This window comes from Neofelis nebulosa, chromosome 6 (genome assembly GCF_028018385.1).
Source record: "Neofelis nebulosa isolate mNeoNeb1 chromosome 6, mNeoNeb1.pri, whole genome shotgun sequence".
Taxonomy (NCBI): Eukaryota; Metazoa; Chordata; class Mammalia; order Carnivora; family Felidae; genus Neofelis; species Neofelis nebulosa.
Genome location: NC_080787.1, coordinates 116,192,840 through 116,220,600, shown reverse-complemented (window position 1 = coordinate 116,220,600; position 27,761 = coordinate 116,192,840). Strand labels below are relative to the sequence as shown.

General features: G+C 41.5%; 1 protein-coding gene and 1 long non-coding RNA gene across 3 annotated transcripts in view; one reads left to right on the top strand and one right to left on the bottom strand.

Annotated features, from left to right (window-relative positions):
- The window catches only part of RNF217 (ring finger protein 217), a 131,553-nt gene extending 119,866 nt beyond the window's left edge, over nucleotides 1-11,687 (bottom strand). For both annotated transcript variants that reach the window (XM_058735149.1, XM_058735150.1), the window contains exon 1: nucleotides 10,703-11,687. In XM_058735149.1, coding sequence (XP_058591132.1) covers nucleotides 10,703-11,572 — 870 coding nt within the window. In that variant the 5' untranslated portion in view covers nucleotides 11,573-11,687. The remainder of the gene's footprint in view (nucleotides 1-10,702) is intronic.
- The window catches only part of LOC131514795 (uncharacterized), a 92,593-nt gene continuing 76,015 nt past the window's right edge, over nucleotides 11,184-27,761 (top strand). The window contains exon 1 of the long non-coding RNA XR_009263283.1: nucleotides 11,184-11,297. This is a non-coding gene — a long non-coding RNA (uncharacterized LOC131514795). The remainder of the gene's footprint in view (nucleotides 11,298-27,761) is intronic.

The following is a 27,761-nucleotide window of genomic DNA, read 5'->3' as shown; positions in this document are numbered from 1 at the left end:
AGAGGAGAGCTGGAAGGGAGAAGGCACTGATGAGCAGAACAGAGCCTTAGCAGAGGTGTCACGAACTGGGATCTTTATGGAGAGTAATGGGAAGGTCTTAAAGGTTTTTAAGCAAGATAATGAAATGTTGAGATTTTCATTTTAAAATATCATTTTTGCTATCTACTGCAATACTTCATGTATTGACAACACCAGCCTCTAGCGTATTATTTATGGAGTAAATAAATAAGTCCACTCCACAAATATTCATTTCATGCTTCCCACATGCCAAGAGCTAAGAAATTAATCAGCAAAAAAAGATGGTCTCTACATGCATCAAGCTTTACAGTCTAAAGGAAGCAAAGAGCAGGAAATGAGCAATTTTTTAAAGGTTTTTAAATTTTAAATCCATCTAAAGATGAGGACTAGTTTTTCTTTAAGTTTATTTATTTATTTTGAGAGAGAGAGAGAGAGAGAGAGAGAGACAAAAAGAGAGAGAGGGACAAAAAGAGAGACAGGGAGGGAGGGAGAATCGCAAGCAGGCTCTGTTAGCATAGAGCCCAATGCTGGGCTTAAACTCACCATGAGATCATGACCTGAGCCAAAGTCAAGAGTTGAACGCTTAACTGACTGAACTACCCAGGTGCCCCAGGAAATGGGCAATTTAAATACCATGAAGTAACAATCTTACCGTAAGTAATCCAGGTATAGAGAGCCCAGAAAAATTCCCAATGGAAGAGATGTCTAAGTTGAGACTAGAAGAATCAGTAAGTGTGAAAGGCCAACAGAATTGGGGGAATAAGGAAAAAAGTGGATCCCCCTAAGACAGAACCTCAGGTTACTAAAAGTAAAGGCTCATAACTGAGAGTCACAGAGTGTTCAAGGAACAAAAAGAAGCTTAATATGGGTGTAGGCTTACGGGGGAGGGGTTAATAGGAGTTAGATCCCATGTAAACTTTGTTTAGATTCTATTCTAAAAGCAAGAGGCAGACACTGAAAGGCTAAGAAGGGGAGTACCAAGGCCAGTTGAGCATCTTATAAAAAACCCTCTGGCTATAGTGTGGAGAACAGATTGGAAACAGTCAAGATTGGAGCACTGGGACCAAGTAGGAAGCTGTTGTTAGAATCCAGGACAGAAAGTAGAGCCGTCAGCAGAGAAATGTCAGGAGAAATAGAGAACAGTAGGGAAAAGGATAACAATATATTTAGGAGGTAGAATTGAGAGGACTTGGTGATTAATTAGGTGAGAGAGGTGAGGGAGAGCAAGCACTCAATGATGACTCCCTAGTTTCTGACCTGGGTACAACTAATGGAAATGGGGAACCCCAAAGAAGGAGCAAGACTTCAGCAGTGTGGAAAGGATGATGAGGAAAGGGAGATTTAGTTGTGAGAAGTTTAAAGTGGCTGTGGGTGGGTGGGACATACAAGTGGAAAGGTACAGGAAAAAGATGGCTATATGGTACTGAAAGTGAGAAGAGTGATCCCGGCTAGAGAAAGAGATTTGGAAGTTCCAGAGCACATCGGTGTTACTTGAAACCATAGGAGTAGATGAGCTGGTCCCATTAATACATAATACTAATACCATACAGTGAGAACAGAGGGGTTAGATATGGATCAGGCAGACACCAACATTAAGAGATGGTAACACATGGGGCGCCTGGGTGGCGCAGTCGGTTAAGCGTCCGACTTCAGCCAGGTCACGATCTCGCGGTCCGTGAGTTCAAGCCCCGCGTCAGGCTCTGGGCTGATGGCTCGGAGCCTGGAGCCTGTTTCCGATTCTGTGTCTCCCTCTCTCTCTGCCCCTCCCCCGTTCATGCTCTGTCTCTCTCTGTCCCAAAAATAAATAAAAAACGTTGAAAAAAAAATTAAAAAAAAAAAAAAAAAAAAAAAAAAAAGAGATGGTAACACAAGAGAAAGCACAATGGTGAACAAAATGAATGGCCAGAGAGTTAGAAGGAAACAGGCAAGTATGTTGCCATTAAAACTGGATAGCAACTTGAATTATAGCTTTTCTGAACTCAATTTCTCTTGATTTTCTTACGTGGAGATGAGCCTAGGTTTGGCAGGAAACTATCTCTGCACCTGGGCAAGTGTCCTCCACTTCCTCAGAACATGAAATTGAGTTCCTTCTTCTTGAACTAGAAGGCTTGTGATTTTGTATAATACAGATATAAATTTAAAGGAAAAATAAAACAAATATATTTAGCTTACAAATAAAATAATAAATGTAAACAATGTAAAAAGGCTATGGATTTTAGAGCCAAATGGACATGAATTTAAATCCCACTTGTGCCATTTCTCAGCTATGTGATTTAAAGTGAGTTATTTTATCTCTCTAACTTTCAGTTTCATCATACAACATTCTGCTACCTGAAGCACAGAAATGGAGCTGTTCCTATTTTCTCAAACCCACTCTGATCAGAGAGCCAATCTCAACAGTGCCAATGAAAACAGTACTATTCATGGTTGCAAAAGACCTCCTTGTTAGGAAATTGATGGTCAATTTCAACCCTCATCCTGCTGAAACTATCAGAAGCATTAGACAAAGATGATTATTCCTTCCTTTTTAAAACACCAGGCGCCTGGGTGCCTCAGTCGGTTAAGCATCCGACTTCAGCTCAGGTCACGATCTCACAGTTCATGAATTCAAGCCCCGAGTGGGGCTCTGTGCTGACAGCTTAGAGCCTGGAGCCTGCTTCGGATTCTGTGTCTCCCTCTCTCTGCTCCTCCCCATCACGCTCTGTCTCTCTCTCTCTCTCAAAAATGAATCAACATGGGGCGCCTGGGTGGCGCAGTCGGTTAAGCGTCCGACTTCAGCCAGGTCACGATCTCGCGGTCCGTGAGTTCGAGCCCCGCGTCAGGCTCTGGGCTGATGGCTTGGAGCCTGGAGCCTGTTTCCGATTCTGTGTCTCCCTCTCTCTCTGCCCCTCACCCGTTCATGCTCTGTCTCTCTCTGTCCCAAAAATAAAAATTAAAAAAAAAAAAATGAATAAACATTAAAAAATAAAATAAAATAAAATACCATCTTGGTTTGCTTCTGGGTAACCATTCCACCTTGGTTTTCTTCTTGAGTAACTGGCCCACTCCATTTTAGATCCCTCCTGGTTCCTTCACATGTCCCAGGTCCCATATTAGTAAACTTTGGTGTACCTAGACACTGTCCTTCTCTATCTACTATCACTCCCCAGATGGCCCCATCTAGTCTCATGGCTTTAAATACCATCTACATGTCCAGAATGTTCAAATGTACATCTTTTGTTCATATCTCTCTTCTGAATGCCAGACACCAGCTGCCTACTCAACACCCTTTCATGAATGTCTAAACAGCTTTTCAAACTTAGCACGAACTCCTGATTCTCCCTACACCTAGTCCTCCTACACTATTCCTCATCTTATTAAATGGCAACCCCATTCTTCTCATTGCTTGGGGTCAAAACCTATGTCATCTTTGGTTCTTTGTCTCTCATCCCACACCACATCATCAGCAAATTCTGTCAGCTCCATTTTCACGATATATTCAAAATTCAACCAGCTCAACTCACATTCACCTTTACGACCGTAGTCTGCACTACACCATCTCTCCTCCGGACTACTGCCATAGTCTTCTGATCTTTTAATTTGCATTCTTTTTTTTTTTCAACGTTTTTTATTTATTTTTGGGACAGAGAGAGACAGAGCATGAACGGGGGAGGGGCAGAGAGAGAGAGGGAGACACAGAATCGGAAACAGGCTCCAGGCTCTGAGCCATCAGCTCAGAGCCTGACGCGGGGCTCGAACTCACGGACCGCGAGATCGTGACCTGGCTGAAGTCGGACGCTTAACCGACTGCGCCACCCAGGCGCCCCTAATTTGCATTCTTGATTCCTATAGTATAACATTCTCCACAAAGAGCCACAGTAAATCTCTTTTAAAGTTAAGTTATATCTGGTTATCTCAAAATCTTCTTACAGCCTCCTATCTCACTCAGAGGAAATGCAAATCTCTATGGTCCTAAAGCCCTCTCCGACCAGCTTTCTCATTCCCGCTGTTTTCTTCTTATCGCTCCCCATCTCACTCCTTATGCTTCAGCCACATGGATCCCTTCACCGTCCTGGAACACCCCAAGCAAGTACTGGTCTCTGGAACTTTATACTTATCATTTCCTTAAATATCCTCATGGTTTATTCCCTTATTGCTGTCGTGAAGATCTCTACTCAATGATCACCTTGAAAAACCCTCCCTGACAACTACCCCCCTCGATTGTAAATATACGAACGACCTCTTTCTCACTATTATCACCCTTCTCTTGTCTCTTTCTTCATAGCCTTTATTATCCCCTAATATACTAAATGATACTAATTATTTATCTTATAGTCTATCCCTTCTGGCTTAGGATATAAACTCCATGAAGGAGGGATTTTATCTACTTTAGTTCTCTGAATCCCCAACACCTACAATAGTGACTGACATGTAATAGGTATTTAATATATAAATGAATTAAAATTCAATAATAAAATATGTAAGAAGTGCTTAAAATATAGATGCTCAATAAATGGTTGCTCTTATTATTTGTGGAAACTTAACCATACAAGTGTAATTACCCCAAAATTGATGGGACAAATAACACTGAGAAAGTTGAAAGAGCATGGCGTACTTCAGAAATTATTTTTCTATAGGCACTGAATTTCTTATTTTAAGACACAATTTGATTTGGGAAGGTTCATTTAGTTGATCATATGAAACTCTTCTGACAAAGTGAATATGAACAGAATAAACAAATTTTTGAAATTTTATAACTTTAAATATTTGCCATATCGTAAAGAATAATCCAAAACAAACTTAGCAAAAGCATGTTTTCTTTTAAGTAAAGGTAATAAATATTTTGAAAGGAGTAAGATATTTAATAATATTCTATTTCCAATAATTAGAGCTCTGAGAAATATGTGTGTTAAGAAATACATAATGGATGGATTTACTACTCTGGATTAAACACGACAGGTGGAATTGTAACGTGTTTACTAAATGGTAAGCTGGTGCTCCAGAAGTGGTTTAATAAAATCCTTCCAAGGGCACCTGGATGGCTCAGTCAGTGGAGTATGGACTCGACTTCAGCTCAGGTCATGATTGCAGGGCTGTGGGATCAAGCCCTGTGTCAGGCTCTGTGCTGAGCATGGAGCCTGCTTGGGATTCTCCCTCTCTCCCTTTGCCCCCACCCCCACTCATGCTCTCTCTCTAAAATAAAAATAATAATAAGATAAAATAAAAATGAAAATAAAACAAAATCCTCCCAAAAAGTAAGAAGAGAAAGAGATCCACAGTTGACCGGCAACTTAAAAGCTTATTTATATCCCCAGATAAAGCTGAGAAAAAATACTGCACACAAGGCTCTGAGATGGCTCCTTGAGGGAATTTAATACATTTATAGAGTATCTCATGGTACTTGGCCTACAGGTACCCAAATAGATGTTTGTTAAATGCATAAATGATACAGTAATAAATGAATACATTAATTATAAGAAACTACCACTCAGGTGTCTGTCTACAGTGCCCATTACAATCTCTTAACAAAAGGCTGGGAGTTTAAGTTCTAAGGTTCTTCTTTCTCTCTCTCTCACATCAAGAATAAGGAAGAGCCAGGGGCGTCTGGGTGGCTCAGTCAGTTAAGCATCGGACTTCGGCTCAGGTCATGATCTCAGGGTTCAAGTCCCACATTGGGGTCTGTGCTGATAGCTCAGAGCCTGGAGCCTGCTTTGGATTCTGTGGCTCCCCCCTCTCTCTGCCCTCCTCTGCTTGCATTCTCTCTCTCTCTCTCTCCCTCAAGAATAAATAAACATTAAAAAAAAAAAAGGGAGTAAGGAAGAGCCTTCCAGTATAAAAGCTGAGCTCTGCTCTAGAAGGAAAGAAAATCACCACTCTCAAGGTTACAATTGACGCCTTGGATAAATAGTACTACTTGTCATGTTATTTGAGATCTCTTAGGCAGTGGAGCACAATGCCGGGTTTTTCTTCGTAGCCTCATCTCTAGACAGCTGGAAGAGACGGAAGGGAAACACCCAGGCAACACACGGACAAGGTTCTGCTGGTTCAGACCTCAGCCCTCAACAGGGTACTTCGTCCACAGAAATCAAATGTCCGTTAAAATCAGATTTTGAAAGGTAAAAGAAAAAAGAGATTATGAAGGAGATATGAAGAAATTATTAGAGACATATTATTAAAGAGGCAGAAGAGAGAAATAAGGGCATGAGTCAGTAAGGTGTGAAAGCAAATGTTATCGCACCCTTCAAATACACGTGTGAGCGCACACATGCAAATTCTGGGCACAAAATAATAAGTTTACATATTCCTTCACTCTCACTTTTCAAACCTGCAGAGAAATGAAGTGTATCCCAGTCTCATTATTCTTCACATTTTCAGGACTATCAAAATCACACCTGGCATGACAGGATCCAAAAATTCACCTGTGTGAAGATGGCTGTGTTCAAACTCCACATTGAACACATTAGCTTCTAAAAATACACAGGTTGGTTTAAGATTTAAAGGGAAAAAAGTAGGTTACACTTGTACCCATACAAGTCTGCGTGACTCAGAGTTTAATAATAGGATACATAAGATGTCACCCTTAGGTCACCGATTCTAGGGTGACTATAGTAGACTGTCATTTTAAGACATCACCATCTAACAGCTGCTTTGTTCACAATCTGTAGAAGAAATATGTTGCTTGTCTCTATTAATACTCATCTGACAGGTGTGTACATTCCAACTCACATGCACCTGCCAGTTGGGAGCTCTTTGAAGCAGAGTGATGAAAGCCACAACAGCTGTTACCTTTAGACAGTCCTTAGCATACCCAATGTTCTCTTTATCTAAAGTGCTAAATAGTAACACTTCATATTATAATAAATTTTACTGTCTGAAACCAAAACCATGAAGGAAAGATATCAACGGAGGATTTCTGAAATAAGTGCAATATCGTTCTCTGAAACAAAAGAAGGCAACAATCTTGCCTCCTAGGAAGATGTGGTAGAGGCCAAACCAGCTGAGGAGGTTAACATTTACAATGGCTCAGTGACCTGCAGACATCCCCGGACTGTGTGCTTTAGCCATGGTCAGACATGCATACATAGGTCACTGGGAAATGCTTCTAAAATGTATGTATCAACGACTTATGGACCCAGGCAACATACACTAGTGTAACTTCCACTGTATCTGTCATGTGTTCTACAGCCCTTAAGCCAACACCTATGCAGTGGCAAAGATTATAATTTATCAGTTCAACCCTTCACCATGGCAATTGAAAATTGGGTGGTACACACTGAACTGTAAAGTCATTCCACTAAGAGGGGCTCCCCGCAGCCCCAGTCATGGTGATGACTGGAGAAGAATATTATGTTTCAAGAAATAAAACTATTATTTAGAAAGCACAGTATGCAGGTATTTAAGTCATGGCCCAGTCTGCTTTCTCTGTACTGAAATAATGACCACAACTACTCATCCGCCTTCATTACACATGCAGTCCAGGGCATTAATGGAAATAAGACTTACCATCTAAAAATCCTTGTTCCCACCTTCCAAGTTCATACCTTCTTTCAAAGAACTCAGCCTCCCTTTTTAGAAGAACATTAATTTAACCAGGCAATATTCCAACTCACATTTAGTATGTATTTTTAATGTGTGTATAAAATGCTTAATAGAAAATCACCTTTATTTTCTTAAGTGATGTCAAATAATGCACTATTTGACACAAACTCAAAACCAAGTGAAAAATATCACTAAAAACTTTTTATTTCAAATGCATCATTTTATTTTAAAAGGTCTTAAGAGCCCTGCAAATTCGGTTTAACAGATTTTAGTCTGTCAAACCCATGAAAGCTTATAAAATGAGAAAGAAAGCACTCAGTGTGCCCTTTTGATCTAGCTCAATAAGGCCAACAAAATAACTCTGCAGTTTGATTTGGTTTTGCTTCAGAACTGGCATGTCATTACAGGTCACGGTCTGCAATTCTATTTCATTGATGAGGAAATTAAGGCATAGAGAGGTTAAGTGACATGGAAACATAGACCCTTTGAATAGAAGTGACCTTAGAATTAACACAGACCAGAAATATTACAACCACAAGCCTGTATGTATTTTTATCCAATTGGGAAAAAATTCCATTTTCATAGAAGCTAAAAGTTCATCTAAAAAATCTTTAATTCTAACTTTCATAGCAAACTTAGTAAACCTGTTATTTTTGTCTGCTTTAAGACTTTGTCTTTTGCCTTTAACTTGAAGCTCACGGTAGAATTTAGCACGCAAGTAGAATACCACTTTCTGGCAATGGTTGCTGGGGGTAATCTCATCCTCTCTTGGTCACTCAGCTCTTCAAAAATTTGGTAACTATTAGCTGAGCCTCTACCATATGTCCAACAGCATTCTAGGTGCTAAAGACACAGCAGTGAACACATCATGTCACAATTCCTGTCTTCGTGGAAACAAATGACATAAGTATAAGAGAGTGGGGTGAGGCTAAACTTGAAAAAGAGTGGTCAGTGAAGGCCATTTGGATGGCATTTGCATACAGATCTGAAAGAGAGGAGTGAGAGGAGTAGGCAAGCAAAGGGAATGGTATCTAGGGGGCTATTCCAGGCAAAAGGAACAACAAATGCAAAAGCCCTGGGGTAGAAGCTTGCCTGGCCTGCGGGACTCATTTTTCCTGTTTAATATTTTAATAAAGTAGGCTTTCTTTACTGAAAGGTCTGTCCAATACTTTGGAAGAAAATCAGGGACATACATAACACCCATAATTACTGCAAACAAGTTTCAGATACTATGTCACTTGAGAGAAGTTTCTAGTGTTTGTGTATTATAATGACACTGCACTCACCCTGCCACCCTTCCACTCCCCATTCCTTCTCTTCTCCATTACAGATCAAAATATTGACTGCCCACAACAAACTTACGGAGATTTATATATGTGTGTGTGTGTGTGTGTGTGTGTGTGTGTGTGTGTGTATATATATATATATATATATATATATATATATATATATATTTGCATGCATGCTTTGGGAAAAGGGCCCACCTTAAGAAAATCAAACTAATGCAGAATACCTCAACCCACACCAGCTACCCTCCTTGAACTTCTAAACCCACAGCATCTGTATCCAGCCTTTAAGTATACCTGGTATTGTTACTCTGTTTACATCTCATTATATGCTACCGTGTATTGCTCTTGCATACACATCTGCTCTCATAGTGACTCCCTTGGAGCAGGGCCCATATTTGGGGAATGTCTGAATCCCACCACAGGGATCTGCACATGGATGGCACCAATATCTGTTTGCCGATGATGTCATAGAAACTACCACATGAGAGCAGACATTCCTCCTGTTTTAAGTATCTGTTTGTGGATACAGCATAAAAGAGACATCAGTCTCTTGCAGGCGTTTGGATAATCTCAACCATCTTGGCTAACTTACTGTTTGTGTAACATTCCATTCTGTTTAAGTTTCCCTTTGCATTTTTCAGTTGGGCACAGTACACACTTTCAGTCTAGACACCAGCATGGATTAGCCACAAAACACACAGGAACCACACTGTGTGGAATCCTGTTCAGTTCACTTCCCCCAATGTTATTAAACACTATTACTGGAAAGGGACTCAGCATAAAACTATCAAACACAAGGACTACAGGACATTGCCCATACAGTCTGGCAAAACAAACAGACACATAAGGAACTTCAGTGCCTGCAAGGCACACAGAAGTATTTTGAAAGTATATAAGCAGCGGCCCGGAAGGTGAGGAAAGGCTTCCCAAAAAGAGTTGGCACCTGAACAGCCAAGGGTTTTGAAAGATGAACAGGCCTAGGACAATCAGACATGGGATCAAAGGGCATTCCAGATTGTGCAAAACACTGGCAGAAACATAACAGCTTGAAAACTACTGGAAGAACTCATTCACCATCAGTGAAGGAAAGCTGGTCTATTGCACGCTTAAGCTTTCCAAGAAAAAAAACAAGCTTTCAAATAAGGAGCCGAGGAAGAAAGTTTCACCACTGCTTGTTTTGTTAAGCCTCTTAGCCTCGCTTTCCTTTGTTTTGGTCTGTTTTGTTCCCTCTTAAAGAAATAAAGTACTGTGCTGGCATAAAACTTCAGTGAGGAAAAGTACTTCACCTTTACTGTGGAATAAGAAAAATGCTAAGTGGGCATGGGCCAAGGAATGAATAAATGAATGAATGAATGAATAAATGAATGAAAAAATAAATAAAACTTTTCTGGAATACATAAATGGAGCACAATTTAAAATTCAGGCATCATGGACCTGAAATACTAATTCCAACAATTCCAACCCTTCTCTTCACCAACTTAATACATACTTACAGTGTTTTGTGCCCACTATTTGTTCGTTTCGGGGATACTAAGCCTATGAGGCACTTTCATTGTCCTCCTTTTTGAGCGAGCTCTGGCTTGCAATTTAGTAAAAGAAATAAGCAGAGGACAATTCACTGTAGCCTGTTCCCTCCACGGTTGCCAACTTAAAGCCTGAAGCTCCTGCAGAGTTAAATTCCAGTCAAGTTAGCCGTGAGGTCAAACACACTTAAGTAATAATTACACCGACAACAACTGAGATGTGAGAAACTGACAGAGGTCGTTGGTAGAATTGTCTCATCACCTCTTCCTGTGAACCCGGGGTTGGCGAGCTGGTGGAGGACCGCGTCGCCAGGGGCCTGAACACAAGAGGGGACAGAGTGGGGGTAGAGTTACCTGGGAGCTCAGGTAGACTTTGAGGCACTCCTCGCACACGGCCTTCTTGCAGCAGGGCAAGGGCTTGATGGGCTTGTCTTCCAGGCACACCCGGCACATCAGCACCATGAGGGGCACATAGGGATCCCCTACCCCACCCAGGTCAGAGTAGGGTGGAGCTCCCAACAGGCTGGGCACGGAGAATGGCTCGGGCGCCAGGTAGAACTCCAGCTCGATGCTGCCGCCGTCGGGGGACAAGGGGTCCGTCGGGAGGGACAGCCGGGGGCTGGGGAAGGAGGTGGGGGTGCTGGGAACGTTCGTCACCGGCGGAGCCCGAGGTGAAGATGCGGGTGGCGAGGGCTGCTCCGCGGTGGGGGCCTCGGGCAGGTCGTTCTCCACGCAGAACACGGAGCAGAAGACTTGTCTCTTGGCGGGGATTGGGCGCCGCTGACCCAGCACGTCCAAGACCAGTTCGTCCGCCGCCCCGACGCGGGTCCTGGGCTCCGGCTCTTCGCCCAGGGGCACGTCCTGCTGTTCATGCCCTCCCTCGTCTCGGCCCCCTGCTTCCTCCTCCTCTTCCAGCTGCTGTTGCAAAGTCTGGGGGTTGAGGGGCCCGGTAAGTGCCAGTCCCGCGGGCTGCCCCGGCGCTCGGCTCTTCCTCCCGTCCGGGCCCCCCCGGCTCCCCGCGGGCTCCGGGGCACTGGTGTCCACGCAGCCCGAGTCGCTTCCGCAGCCACCGCCGCTCGGCTCGGCGGAGGCGGCGCGCGGCCCCGGCGCCCCGGCGCTGTCCCCCCGCGGCCTCGGGGGCTCGGGGTGGCCCGTGGCGCCGCCGGCGGGGGCCCGCGCCTCCTGCGGCCCGCCGCCGCTCACCGTGCTCTGCTCCTCGCCCATCGCCGCCCGCGGCCCGCGCCGCCGCTGCCCATCCAGCCGCCGGGACCCCCACCCGGCGCCGGCGGGCAGCGGGGGCAGCGGCTCGGCTCGACTCGCGGCTCCGCTTCTGCTTCCGGGTCCCTCCTCCGGGGCTGGGACGCCCCGAGCTCCCTCCGGGGAGCCCGTGCTCCCGGGCCGCGGCAGGCAGGGAGCCCGGCCCGCTCCGCCGCTCCTCCTCCTCGTCCTCCTGCGCGGCCGGGGACCGCCTCGGGGGCGCTGAGGGCCGCTCGCTCCGGGCGCGGGCGCGCCCGCCCCTCATGCAGGTCGGGGCGGTGCCCCGGGGCCCCCGCGAGCCCCCGGGCGGGGCAGAGGGTCCGGGGGTGGGGGTGGGGGGGGGAGGCGGCCGTCAGTGCCGCGCCATCGCGGGTCCCCGCTCCGGGCCGCGCGGGACGGGCGGCGGGAGGGCGGTGGTCGGAGCGTCCAGGGGCCTGTGGCGCCGCCGCGGCGCGCCCCGGGAGGTGCAGCGGGAGCGCGAGCGAGCCGCCGCGGCCCCTGGGGGAGAGGCCAGCGCGGGCGACCTCCCTCTGCTCCGGCTTCACCTAGAGCCCTCCTCGCTGCCCCGCACCCCACCCTTCTGGCGCACACCTCCCCACACGTACACACACGCGCAGGCACCCGCGCGCTCACTCACACGCACACCCCGAGTGGGTGTGATCTAAGCGCCGAGATGCTCTCTCGCGGCCAGAGTTCACACTCGGCCTCAACAAGCAGGCAGGCTGCCCTTCGGGCTACGCAGGAGATAGAACTTCCTACGGAATCACCGTATACTCAGAGCAGAAACCAGAGAACACTGGCTACTTAGGGTTTTGGTTTCTCTTGGGCCCGTCCAATTCGAAATCCTCCAAAGAGGGAGTTCAGAGAAATAACGCTAGGGATTATTCGTTCAAAATGCTGCATGCACTAACTCTGCTTTCTGTCTGTGGAGGTCGGAAAGATCTTTGAAACCCACAAGGAAGCCAAAAGTGCTTTTAACCTACTCCTCCAACTGGAATCCTTATGAGAGCTGACAAATAACTGATTTAAGCATTATCCCTCTTTCCTCCTCTTCAGTGTTCTCTTACGAACTTTTTCTTAACCCTTTAAATATTCCAGACTAGGTAGCACAAGGTAGTAAAATGGTCTGGCCTAATTAATAAACTGGCTCATTGATGGGAATCGGGAGGAGTTCGTTACATTAGCATAACCGTATTTATCTCCAAAAGGGTTTCAAAGACAACAATTACATTTGAGCCAGTACTTAATTATGTGTTGATCTATCTTTATTTTACAGGAAGTATTAGTCACCCAGGCTGGTGTGTTTTAGTTCCCTAAAGCCAATGAAAACATTTTGGGGAAGCCAGCCCTTGTTTTTTCGTCTTGAAAGGGAATTCAGTTTACACATCCATGTAATAGGAAAGAGTTGTGAAGTGTGTAGCATTTGTCTTGAAGTTGTTATTGGTTTGTTCTGAAATATTTCCCAAACCAGTTACAAATGCCAGAAAGGCTACTGATCATGCAATACCAAGAAAACAGTGCAACACCAAAGCACATTCCTATCCTTTGTGTCTGATGCTCAGTTGCACCCTAGCGGGATGAACCCAATCAATCAGTTGAAATGCCACCTCATTTATCAGTCTGACCCAAGAACGAAGAATTCTTACTTGGAAGAATAAATGCTATTCAATAATTTTTTTTTCCCTTCAATTTTGGATAGTTTCCTGTTAACTACTGTCTCCTCCAAATGATACCTCTCGTGTTTGATGTTCTAAGGGCTGGGATAAGAAGCTACATGTGTGTGCCTTTTGTGTATGCCATCTGATAACTACTGCTCTATTCTTTCAAAAGAGATACAAAAGTAATCTGTATTATCCAGGTGACAGCAGGCTAAACGTAAGACCAGAGTAACAATAATGAATACAAAAAGTGTAACTCCAGAGTGTCTATAGGAATCAAACACCTTAAGGTCTTCCCATAGTTTTGGGACGCCTTCCCCCATACATATTTGCCATGGGAGTTCCAAGAACTAGTTCTTGCAGTCCCCACCACCTTGTTCCTTATCCCTTAGGCTTTAGTTCACTGGAGATGGCTCTCCTTGCCACTGAACCAACTAGAAATCACTGCTGGAAATCCTGAAGGCTTCCCCAAACACGCAGCCCTTCTTGGCCATGACTTCATTTCTATGGGATTCATCCATCTTTGTGAAAATAAAATAGATCCATGGCATGTCATACCTCCTCCCTCCAGACAGACTCAGACTTGCCTGAATCCTGGGCTCAGCCTCCCTGGTGTTCAATCTGGGACACTGGCAGCATGGAAATGAGTTAAAATGCAAAGTTAAAATTCCGGTCAGACCATCAATTTCCCCTGAAATGAAATGCATGAAGCACCTATAATGATTGTGCTGACAGGATTCACTTTTTTAAAAGGATTGGTTGAAAACAGTCACCATAACATAAATTTCACTCATCTACCACAAGCTTAATATTCTTGTAACTCAGGCCATCTGCCCCGCATCAGGCTGTGTACAGATGTTAGTACAACATAAGCACTGCCACTACCAATTTTCTCTCTCAATACTTTCTAATCTGCAATGAGCTGTCCACCTTCCCTAAAACCAAGACTGGCATTAGAAGACGATGTCAAGTGTGAGAACTGACACAGTCAGCTGCTTTAGGTCGTTATTAAACATTATTTTTTTTATTACCTACTTTTATTATCCTGGCCTTTCAACATGACTTGAAAATTTTTATTCAGATATTAATTCGAACATAAAAAAGCTTAGATTTATTAACTTATTAGAAAGATGTTGTGAGATGGCAGAAGAGCTGTGCATCATTTTAAGTTTACATATTGAGGGTAAAACATCATTTCTTCTTGCCTGTTGTGGAAAAGAAATGCGTAACATTTAAATACCGTAAGATAATTATCCAGGGAATACCTGACTTGTTTTTCCTCCTGTCTTTCAACTATCCAAACAAAATTTTTCAAACAAATTCATTTCCTGAAGAGGAATAAACAGGATGGAATGGTCTACTAGGTCTGCTTCTGAAAGACACAGTTGAATGTTGGTCCTCACTTTCCTGTTCTGTCCTCTTCACCCGTGGAGGAAGAGAACCTGGATTCATTAAGGAAAAGGGCATCAAGAAGAAAAGAATGGGACACAATTGTTTCCCTTTCTTTTGCCACCCTAAAGTCCCTAAATCCAAATAGTAGGCTTTTGTAAGATGAAGTTAAAAATAAAACAAAACAGTACATTCCTTCCGCTTATAAAATAAAAGTCTAACTGTTTGGAATATAGAGGAAACCAAGAAGAAAAAGGAGGACAAGGTGGGGTGGGAAAAGGAAGAAAAGGAGGGGAGGAAGAAATGAGATGAAGAACTTCAGCCAATACTCACTACCCCAAATAACTACTTTAACATATTGAGATATTTCATTCTAGTGTTTGCATCTGTGTGTATAAAAATATATTAGACAGTATACTCTCTTTTCCTGCTTTTTTTCTGCTTTTTTTTAAACTTAATAATATATCCTGATTCGTTTCCATATAATTAAAACATGTGTACATCATTATGATTCGTGACCATATAGAATTTTACTATGTACATGCATCACAATTTATTTAATGAATTCTATTTTATTTTTAAAATTAGATTATTTATGATCTCAAGATATATAACACTTAATGTATGTTAATATTTCTGCTATAACCTTTGTTACATTCCTAATATACCATAGCATAAGTCCTAAAATTAAATTGCTTCAGAAAAGGGTAAATGTACTTTTGTAGCTTTTGGCACATATTATCCCAGAAACTTAACACCAATTTATAGTCCCATCAATAATGAGACTATGAGTCTACTCTCCTAAACATTCTAAGACTTTTAAAAATTCAAATGCTGTAAATAGCATCTTGTGTTTTAATGTGTGTATTCTTTTAAATAAAAAAGGGCAAGATCAAATCTCCTTTGGATATTTACAGTCTCCTTTGGATATGTACATTGTTATGATTCCCTATTCCTGAAATTATGGTCTGACAGCTTCCTTTCCTCATCTTATTTTTGAATTTCCTCTTTAGTCTTCCAGTGACAATAGTGGTCTAAAAATGTGCAGAGATAAACTCAGTCATAATTAATACTTCTAAATCCATAATACCAATCCCTCATTTCCAAAATACAGATTTATTTATTTGAGTGCACAAACTCATTCCCAAATGAGTATTTTACCAGGGAAATCCTGTATCTCAACCCACACTGTGGAAGCTCTTTAAGACAAAAAAAAGATCCACTGACGATGTAAAATTGACCCTTCCTCAACAGAAAACCAGTTCCCTGATCACTGAAGGAGTCACCAAGAGCTTGCATTTTTAAGGGCAACACAAACTTTCCACTACTGTGGCTTTGGTTTCCCAGAAAGATGTCAGCCCTGGCTCTGCATTTAGAAATCCCTAATCTCCTCTTCCCAAGCACATAGTGACATGAATAGAGAGGCATGTTCTCTCTGTTCCTCAGCTTCTCTTTCTAAAAAGGGTGTCAAGTCACAGCCTTCCCCTGACAGGCTTTGTTTATAGCAGAAGTCAGAGAAATTTACAGCCTGGCTCCTCCCTGGCCCCGAGACTGGAATGGTTCATTGGTTTAGTAAGCAAGAGCAAGATAAATCTCTTTTTGTACAGCCCCCAGGATCATCGTTGCTAGGTAATTCACAGGGAAGGAAATAATTTTGTTCAAACTAAAAGATAATCAAGCATCCAAGTAACAGAGCCAAAGATGCACTTGTACAAAACAACACTTTTAGCTCTGAAGAGCAAAGATTTTCTTAGCAAGAGGAAATCTCTTCCAAATTAGGAAAGAGGTAAAAGGTAATTCAGAGAAGATTTATTTAGAACAATGGGAAGTGCTTACAAAATTATGCTAAGTGAAAAAGGGCAAGAAAAATGTAATGTGTGATATGACTACAACTCTGTAGGCATGTGTATTATAAAGACCAAAAAAATAGCAGTTATTGTATAAGGATGATGTTGTTATAATTGTCTTCTTCCTAAGATTTCTAAAATATTATGTTGCTTTTATATTGGACAAAAGGGAAAAAGATTTTTTTAAAAGAGGGAAACAGTTTCATCCTAATGAACAGAGGAATGGGCTTGGTGTCAATAAAGGGTATTTGCAGGGCGCCTGGGTGGCTTTGTCGGTTAAGCATCCGACTTCGGCTCAGGTCATGATCTCACGGTCTGTGAGTTCGAGCCCCACGTCGGGCTCTGTGCTGACAGCTCAGAGCCTGGAGCCTGCTTCAGATTCTGTGTCTTCCTCTCTCTCTCTGTCCCTCCCCCACTCATGCTCTGTCTCTCTCTGTCTCAAAAATAAATAAACGTTAAAAAAATTTTTAAAAACAAATAAATAAAATAAAGGGTATTTGCATGTACACTTGTGATAGTTAAGGTAAGCAAGTTTTCTTATTTGTGTTACAATTCAGTTTAAGAAACATTTCCTGAATGTCTATTAGTTCCTATGTCAAGCTCTGGAAAATTCAGTTTACTTATTTGTTCAATGGAGAAAATAACTTTTCCCAAATTTTCCTTCATTATGAACTTTAAAGCATCTATGAAACATTTTAAACTATCCAGAGCATATCTTGCCTGTATATAGAACCCCAGTTCCTAGTATTTGACACATATTTAGTCCTCAATAAAACATTTTTAAAGGACAAAAACAATGATAGAATGGTCATCTATAGTTATGTAAGCATTATATAGAACTATGGTTCTCAAATTATGTGCCCTGAGGCACAGCAGCAAACTGCCAGGGGTACCGTGAGATATTTAAAATTCTTGGGGCGCCTGGGTGGCGCAGTCGGTTAAGCGTCCGACTTCAGCCAGGTCACGATCTCGCTGTCCGTGAGTTCGAGCCCCGCGTCAGGCTCTGGGCTGATGGCTCAGAGCCTGGAGCCTGTTTCCGATTCTGTGTCTCCCTCTCTCTCTGCCCCTCCCCCGTTCATGCTATGTCTCTCTCTGTCCCAAAAATAAATAAAAAACGTTGAAAAAAAAAAATTAAAATTCTTGGGGCGCCTGGCTGGCTCAGTCAGTGGAGCATGTGACTCTTGATCTCAGGATCATGAGTTTGAGCCCCACGTTGCAGGTAGAGGATTACTTTTTGAAATTTTAAAAAATAAAATAAAATTCTTTGGGAATCACGGCATGGCTGTCAGACACCATGCAAACTATGATTATTAAGTTGTCTGGACCTAATTACTCTTAGGGATTTCTTTTTGCCTAAAGAGCACCATGAAAAATAACTGAGGCACATGGGTGCCATAAACTGAGGAAGTCTGGAACCTTAGATTGAAAACCTGAGACACAGGGCAGAAACAACAGGATAAACACCGTAAACTCTTAGAAATTTATACTTTAAACTGACAAGATACACTCCTATAGTAAAGGATTAACCTTGCCTAAAGAAAGGTTTGGTCCTCAACCCCAGTTCCTAGGAGTAAACTCTAGGCCTTGCCTGCAGGAAATGAGTCTCTGTTTGCCCGGAGTCCTTAGGCCATGCAACGTAGTCTATGCTAACAATGTTATTTATGGTGAAGGTCTTGGGTCATGTGGTATCAATCTGGCTTCTGGAAGGACTGGGAACTAAGATTAACCACTTGGGTGGTTAGCCATGTGTACATCACTGACTTCCAATAAAACCCGTGGACACCAAGGCTTGGTGAGATTTCGTGGTTGACAGTATTCCATTTATAATGTCACACATCGTTGCTGAGAGAAATAAGCCCCATTCACAGAATTCCCCTAGGAGAGGGCAGCTGGTAGCTTCATGCATGGTCTCTCCTGAGCCCTGCCTTGTATAGGTTTGCCTGTTGCTGATTGTAATCTGTGTCCTTTCACTGCAATAAACCATTACTGTTGAGTAGACATGTTTGTTGAGCTCTGAAAGTCCTTCTGAAGAATCAGTGAAACTGTAGGTGGCCTAGGGAACTTCATGAACTGCACCACTACAAAAATGGAAGTTCGTTGACTTTTATCGGTTTTCATTTTCCTTGTTTTTCCACGCAGAGAGAAGTCATTGTAGAAGGTATTGTATCAGTTAGTGCAAGAATAAGACAATTTTAATATTAAAAAAGAGAAATGTATCACCTTGTTCTTGTCACACAAGAAAGTTGATTTCCTCAGATAACATAGATAAGCAATGGGCTCTTTTGATTTGTGGCTGCTTGAAATTGGTTTTGACATTTTGCTTTTGCAAAATCTAGCAAAGGATTACATGATTCTGAAACTTTTTAAGCTGACAGCTTAAGCCATCCAGTTATATTTATTTTTAAAATATGGAAAATAATTTTATCTATTTATTTCTTAACACACTTGCTACCAGGTTGGAATGGGAGAACCCAGCTGCCTTTGGGGACTGTTAAATACCACAAGCTGTTTCTCAAACATTGTGGAATCAATAAAGCTCAAAATATTTTCTAAAATACTTTAAAAAAATTTCTCAACATGCAAGGATCTTAAAAAGCTTTTTATTCACATATTGCTAACTCATTTACATTTTATTTTTTCTTATCTTCATAGGACTTTGGAGCTGTTATTATGAGTTTTATGGGAATGATGGTTTTATTCCATAATTATATACTGGAGAAAGCTCTAGACTGGGCATATTTATTATTTGTATCCGATTCCTATTTTGACATTAATTGTCTATTTCTAGGCCTGTGTGTTTACTTCTGTGAAATGGGAAGATTGAACTGGATGACTTTAAATTTCATTTCAATACTAAAATTACCATTTTCAGTTTAACCACTAGATATTAATACATACTTCGTGCACATTATTGTGAAATGTATAGGTGAAGAGTTACAAATGATGACTAGAACTCAATCCATGCCCTGAGGAATCTCTCAGTTAAAGAGAGAAGACATGTCTAACTATAATATCAGTTAGATTTTGGTGGGTGTGTGATTGTAGAACCATAAATTCAGGAGTATTGGAGTTGCAGTACAGGGGAGTTTCTGCCTTGGTAGATCACAGAATGTTTCATGGAGGGCCTGGAAGATGAATTCTATTTTTCCAGATGGAGAAGGTGGTAAGGATAGTAAATATTTCGGTGTAAGGAACTGTATGAGCAAACACATGATGGTGCCTTGAATGGCAGCTAGTGGTTCTAGTGTCTAATCCTATGTGGCATGTAGAAAAAGGACAGGAGATGAGGCAGGGAAGATAAACTGTCGCAAAATTGTTTAGCGATTTTGCTGGATAGTTCTATTTGTCCTTTTATTTTTTTTTATTTATTTTTTTAACGTTTATTTATTTTTGAGACAGAGAGAGACAGAGCATGAACGGGGGAGGGGCAGAGAGAGAGGGAGACACAGAATCGGAAGCAGGCTCCAGGCTCCGAGCCATCAGCCCAGAGCCTGACGCGGGCCTCGAACTCACGGACCGCGAGATCGTGACCTGAGCCGAAGTCGGACGCTTAACCGACTGAGCCACCCAGGCGCCCCTCTATTTGTCCTTTTAAATACCCTTCTGCTTTTGTCTATTCTCTGCTCCTGGAGGCTGACACACAGGGACACATATCAAGTGCCCTCTGCCTTCCAATCAAGTTCAACCAAGGGAAGGCACTAGCAGGTGATGAGAGGACTGGAGTGTTTATTCCGGCTCTCAATCAGCCAGGTCCTTGTAGGCTATCTATACCCCTCTGTGGAAGGCCATAGGTATTATCACTGGCCTCTGGGAGTTTCTCCCTTCAGGCCAAAGGGAGGTGTATTAGTTTCATTGGTCTGCTGTAAGAAAACACTGCAAACTGGATGGCTTAAAACAACAAAAACTTTACTGTCTCATAGTTCTGGAGGCTAGAAGTCTGAAATCAAGGTGTCTACAGAACCATGCACCCTCTAAAATCTGTAGGGGAGAATCCTTCCTTGCCTCTTCTAGCTTTGTGTATTTGCTAGCAATCATTGACATTCCTTGGCTTGTGGAAGCATCACTTCAATCTTTGTCATCACATGGCCATCTTTTCCCTGTGTGTCGCTCTTTATGTCTCTTCTCTTCTTCCTTTAGGGACATCAATCATAGTAGATTATGGGCCCACCCCCCTCCACTGTGACCTTATATTAACTAATTACATCTGCAATGATCTTATTTCCAAACAGGAGAACATTCTGAAGTCCTGAGGACTGAGGCTTCACATTTCCCTTTGGGGGACCCAATTCAACTAATACTGAGATGTAAGGCTCTCCACAGTTGCTAATCCCAGGGTACTGTTCTATCTTATGCAAGTTCTAAACCATGTCCACACCTTTGCCACCGGCTCCATTACTAAGGCCTCATCCTGTTACCCAGTCTGTGCCATCTGTTTTCTTGAGAGATTCTGATTATGTAGATTAGATTGTCTTGACAATGATTTGATTAGGTGTTGTGTTTTGTTTTAGACAGTGGGATATATTTAATAGGAGAGGAATGCTCAGTTCTGGGTTTAAGAAAAATAATGTGGCAAAGTAAAATACACATTAGAGGAAAGAGAGACAGGAGGCAAGACACGAAGTAGAACCCTACTGTTGCATTGTCTTGTTGCAACATGCCGAGGTCTAAAGTGGGAAGCAACACCAATGGCCTCCTGTATCCTAGAGCAAAATGCAAAGTCTTCCTTACAGCCATTCCTATGGCTCCCCCTTTTCCCATACTATCTCTGCCCTCCACCTCTCCCTCACTCACTACCCAGACTCCAGACTCTCATTAGCTCTTTGCTCTTCTTCAAATGTCCCACTCATACTCTACCCCATGGCTGGGGATGTTCTCGCTCCTTGTCATATGCTTGGGCCCTTCTAACTGTCTTCTGGTCTCTGCTCAGCATGTTCCTCTGTTACTGAGGGCTTCCTTAACCAACCTTAAAAAAATATCACCATCCTCATGCACTTCATCCCCAGTCGTTTGTAGCTCTTTACTTTTGTTTTCCTCTATAGTCCTCATCATGTGAGGACTATATATTTCTTTATTTCTTAATTGTCTCCCCCTGTCTTATATTTTAAGCACCATGAGAACAGAGGGGTTTTTTTTCCTGTTTGCCATTCCGTCCCCAGTGCCTGGCACATAGTAGGTGCTCAACATGTATGAAATGGTAGTCACCATTAGAGATAGAATCTGTGGGATATGGTAATAGATGTAATGTGGTGAAAGGGGCAAAAGGAATTAAATATGGCTCCAGGAGGTGTTTGGTTTTTTTGGGTTGTTGTTCGTGATTTCATACAGGTATGCCTTTCTACAACAGGAAGATTTGCCAGCCTAATTTAGTTATCTTTGTATTTTACACTTCAAAGAAAAGGTTAATCTTTCATTTTCAATGTCATGTGAAAGTCCAAGTGTTGGGGCACCTGGGTGGCTCAGTCGGTTGAGCGTCCGACTTCGGCTCAGGTCATGATCTCGTGGTCCGTGAGTTCGAGCCCCGCGTCGGGCTCTGTGCTGACGGCTCAGAGCCTGGAGCCTGTTTCAGATTCTGTGTCTCCCTCTCTCTGACCCTCCCCCGTTCATGCTCTGTCTCTCTCTGTCTCAAAAATAAATAAATGTTAAGAAATTAAAAAAAAAAAAGTCCAAGTGTTAGTCATAGAAACCAATACTTCCTGGGGTGCCTGGGTGGCTCCCAGCCAGTTGGTTAAGTGTCCCACTCTTGATTTCAGCTCAAATCATGATCTCACGGTTGTGAGACTGAGCCCCACATCAGACTCTGCTCTGACAGCAAGGAGCCTGCTTGGGATTCTCTCACCCTCTCTCTCTCTGCCCAGCCCCCACTCACTCTCTCTCTCAAAATAAATATACATTAAAAAAATAATAATCAGTAAGTCCTATGAGAAATGTGAATAGGTTGTGACTCATATGTTTTTTAAGATTGTGCTTCTGACTTGTATTCTGTTAGTCTAGCAACAGATTCTATTGATATTATTCTGTCTGTGGTTGTGGCTGGGAATTCTAGCACTTTTTTCCCACTTTTCTTTAACTTCATGTAACTTATGATGCCTGTGCCTCATCAGTTGACTCAGTGCTTCCTTTTTAACATCTAATACTTAAGTTAGAGAATTAGTCAATGTGTTTAATATGATTATCCAGCTTGTTCTGTGAGGCATGATATTTGTTATTTAATTTTTTGTTTCCAATTTTAGACATGGCTAAGAAATAATGTGAAATTATAACTCAACAATGGTCGATGGCATGGGCTTTCCAATGCCTAAGAAACCGTCTAGCTTAGTGCCAGCTCTTCTCAAAATGACATCTGGAAGAAATTCTGCAGGCATAAGGGGACATAATCTGCTGACATCTAGTTGTCAGAGTGAATCATGGATTTACAAAACCTCTCAGACCCTATGCTTGAGAGGATTTATGTTATTATTTTAAGAATAGAACAATCCTTTTAAATTCATAGGGAAAATGAAGTAATAAAATTAGGGTAATATTTGAATGTTACCAGTGATAAGTAACTGTCAATGAACTTGAATCAAACAAGACTTGACTCTTGGGAAAACTACCTTTTTTGTTTTCCTCAGGAAATATTATGATCAGTAAAGTATTTAAAGTCTAGATATAATTCTTACCATTTATGCTCATTGAAATGCAGCAGTGAAGGTTCAGAGTGTATGACAATTCGTTAGTTTTATTTATAATACTCACCTGAAAGACTATAAAATAAACCTTAAAAATGGGAACTTAGAAATTCAATTGTTTATTTAAAAATTATATTAAAATTAAATTATAAATATAATTTAAATATAAATTATAAAAAAAGTCAAATGTTCCCAGCATGTTCCTAGCATGTTCCTTGCTAGGGAGGATTATGGCTCTTGGTTTTATGCCGTTTTCCTCTAATTCCAAGGCAGCCAGATTAGTTTTGCTAAGGTTAGCTTTGGAAAAATATTGTGAAGCAAACAACGTGCGTGTTGGTGTTTCCTCTGTCTTCCCTTGCTCATGGTATCATTGCTGGGATCTTACGCTGGTACTTGGAAAATAGTGTCATCCGTATATTAATCTTCAGAATTTGTCTCCCTTATTCCCTCTATCAAAGCTTCCCTTGGGGCACCTGGGGAGCTCAGTTGGTGGAGCTTCCGACTGTTGATTTTGACTCAGGTCGTGATCCCAGAGTCATGGGATCAAGCCCTACATCAGGCTTTCCACTGAGCCTGGAACCTGCTTAAGAGTTTCTCTCTCTCCCTCAGCCCCTGTACCCCACTCGCACTCTCTCTCTTTCTAAAATTTAAGAGAAAAAAATCTTACTTTACCTATGTCTAATTCCCTCAGGCTTTTGTGCTGCCTCCAAATGACAAGGGGCAATTAATGTCATTAATAATAATACCACATATGTCTATAATGTGAATTACAGTGTGTTTTCATGGGTATTATGTCATCTGATTCTTTGAAATTAACTGATAGAATGTAATACACAGAAGTCAGAGAGAAAGCATGAGTGAGAGATGCAGAGAGAGGAAGAGAGAGAATCTCAAGCAGGCTGTGCACTGGTAGCACAGAGCCTCTACACAGGGGCTCCATCTCAGGAGCTGTGAGGTCATGACCCGAGCAGAAACCAAAACTCAGACACTCAGGAGTGTCTTGGTGGCTCAGTCAGTCGAGTGTCCAACTTCAGCTCAGGTCATGATCTCACAGCTCATGAGTTCAAGCCCCGCATCGGGATCTGTGCTGACAGCTCAGAACCTAGAGCCTGCTTCGTATTTTGTGCCTCCCTATCTCTCTGCCCCTCCCCCGCTCACACTCTGTCTGTCTGTCTCTCTCTCAAATGTAAATAAACATTAAAATTTTTTTAATCAGATGCTTAAATGACTGAGCCACCCAAGCACCCCTAATTTTTACATTTTTAAGATGCTGTTTTTTAACAAGGGAAAAATATGAAACAAAATGCAGACCACAAAATCTAAAATGTTTACTATCTGCCACTTTATAAAGTTTTCCTATCCCTAGATTAGTATTATAATCTTTATTAAAAGATGATTAAACATAGGCAAAGCTATATACAGGTAAAGAGCTAGAAGCCCTTTGACTTTAAATATATCTTTAACTAATGCACTTGCTCGTTCACCCTCTCTCTTTCTCCCTCTCTCTCTCTGTGTCTCTTAATTTCTTTTGCTTAGAAAGGAGTGAGAACAGTTACTTGCTTCTCACTAATCATAGCCTGAGATTCTGCTGACCTCACCCTGCTTACTTATCTGTTTCTTTGAACCTGTAGTAATGAGAAGGCAGTGAAATAGTAGATAAAAAAAGGGGAGAAGAAAGGAGGGGACTCTGGAAGACTTGTTTTAATTTTGGAAATCAAAGTTTCCAAAAAAGAATAGGAGTGATACTTCCCTTTGCTTTCCCTGAATTTAAATCTATCTGAACGTATGCGTACTTACTAATAAGAAAGATGACAAGTAGGAAGAAGATGAAGAATGAGCATTTATTGGACACTTACTTTGTACCAAGAACTCTAGGATGTACTTTTATAAATACCATCTCACTTAATTTTCAGTTTATACCAGTCTTGTCCTATGCATATCAAATACTCAGGAACCCTCTGCAATTCTTAGCAGCTCATGGAATAATGTGGTCCTAGAGATATCCAACCGAAAGAGTAGATAGAGTTAGTAATATGTAATGATACTCTACAGAAGTAAAATCCCTACCTAGGATATGGTCCAAATAGCTCTTATAGGACATGCAACATCAGGAAACTTTGTCTAATTCCCAACTGTGCTAATGTTTAAATCACATAGTTACTTGGTCTTTAATTTCTCATTTGTATAATTAGAGGGTTTACCTGGATCACTTGAATTTACTCCATCTCTGAGGGCTAGAAGTTTGAAATACTGCCACTGGATCTACTGGAGATAACATCTTTCCAGGCCCAAAACATACCAAAATGTTAACGCAACAAAATGTTGCAAGGGGGTTGTATTGGGATGTTGACTCTTGTGAAGGCAATGAAAGTAAACTGGGATTATGTTCAATAGAAAATACAATGGTTTGAAATACTTATCTACTTTCCTTGACATAGTAGACCCTGTAATTGAACTTTTTCTCTTAGAGACTTAAGAGTTCTATGTGTCTTTAAAATTTCAAAAACTTACAACCAAGGTTTGCTTCTATAGCCATGTAAGTTCCTAGTGGACTGATCCTCTCTTAAATAACAAACTATAAAATCTAAATCAAAAGCAAAAACAAAACAAACAACAAAAAGACAAAAGAGAGAGAATGAGAGAAAGAGAAAGAGAGAGGAAGAAAACTAAGTGAAATCTCTGGACCATGTGCTAAAGCAGGCATATTCTGGGAGAGAGTTGACATTGAAAGAACAAACTGACTCATGATGAGGCTCCTGTTTCTATACCTTAAACCTGAGGACAGATCATTGTCTATGCTGTGCAAGGTGGCAGAAAACCTGTTAGAACACTCAGAGGTTTGAATAACCAGAGGACTATTTAGTGCAACATCAGCTGCCAGAAAGCGAAGGGGAAATCCCATAAACAGAGAGCAAGAAGAGTAAGTCACAAATTCTATGTATTCATTCTGCCAAAATCTCTGGATGACCCTGAAACACAGATGCATGGGGCAGACACTAAGCAACCCTATCTAAGGAGAAAATAATTAAACTGAGATGGAAGCCACTACAAAGGGCTGCATTTATAGTTTGAATCCAATCAAGTTAATAACACAATTAACAAGCAATTAATAAATATCCAAATCCAAATATCTCTAAATATAAACAATTTGGAGAAATATTAAGAATTGAGAATTTCTATATCATTCCCAATATTCAGGATGCAGTACAAAATTACTCGACATGAACAACAAGGAAAATATGACCCATTTTCAGAAGATGAAACAATCAACAGAGACAAAACACAAGATAAACCCAGATGTTAGAATTAGTAGACAAAGACTATCAAATAGATATTACTATATTTATGCTCAATGAGATAGAGGAAAATCTTCTCGTAATGAATTTAGAAAACTAAGTAAGAGTACAGAAACTACAAAATAGAACCAAATTAAATCCTAGCTGAAAAAATACAATATCTGAAGTTTTTAAAATTCACCGTATTAACGTAACAACAGAATGGAGATGACAGGAAGAAAGGTCATTGAAACTTGAAGATAGAAAAATAAAAGTTATTTAATCTGTAAAAGAGAGGGAAAAGTTTGAATAGCAAGGGCCTGGGTACTTTGGGGACAATAGCAAAATACCTGATTTGCAAGTAACTGAAGTCTCAGAAGAAGAGGAGAGAGTTTTGGAGATGAAAAATATTTAAGGAAATAATGTTCAAAAATTCTCCCAATTTAGTAATTAAATATTTCAGCAAACCTTCAGCAAGATAAATAAGAAACTATGCTCATCTGAGTAAAATTGCTGAACACCAAATATAAGAGAAAATTTTATTTATTTATTTATTTATTTATTTATTAAAAAAATTTTTTTTAATGTTTATTTATTTTTGAAAGAGAGAGAGAGAGACAAAGCCCAAGCAGGGGAGGGGCAGAGAGAGAGGGAGACACAGAATCTGAAGAAGGCTCCAGGCTGAGCTGCTAGCACAAAGCCCAATATGGGGCTTTAACCCACAAACTGTGAGATCATGACCTGAGCTAAAGTCCAACACTCAACCGTCTGAGCCACCCAGGTGCCTCAAGAGAAAATTTTAAAGCAGCCAGAGAAAAATGACATGTTACACACAGGGGAACACTGTTTCAAATGATCACTGACTTATCTGAAATTGTGGAGGCCAAAGATATTGGAACAACATCTTTAAAGTGTTAAAACAACAACACAAAACTACCAATCCAGAATTGTTTAGCCAGTGAAAATATCCTTCAAGAATAAAGGTTAAATAAGAACATTTCAGATAAAAGAAAAAAGAGAAATCACTACCAGAAAACCTACTATACTATAAGTAGTCATAAAGAAGTTCTTCAGGCTGAAGAGAAATGATACTAGAAACCAATCCCTGTACTAATGAAGACATTAAGAGTTTCAGAAATGTAAAGTATTGTATCATTTAAGTATAAAATATTTTGGGGGGAGCCTGGCTGCCTCAGTCAGTAGAGCATGCAACTCTTGATCTCGGAATTGTGAATTTGAGCCTCCATGTTGGGTGTGGAGATTACTTAAAAATAATATCTTCGGGTGGCTGGGTGGCTCAGTCAGTTAAGTGTTCAACT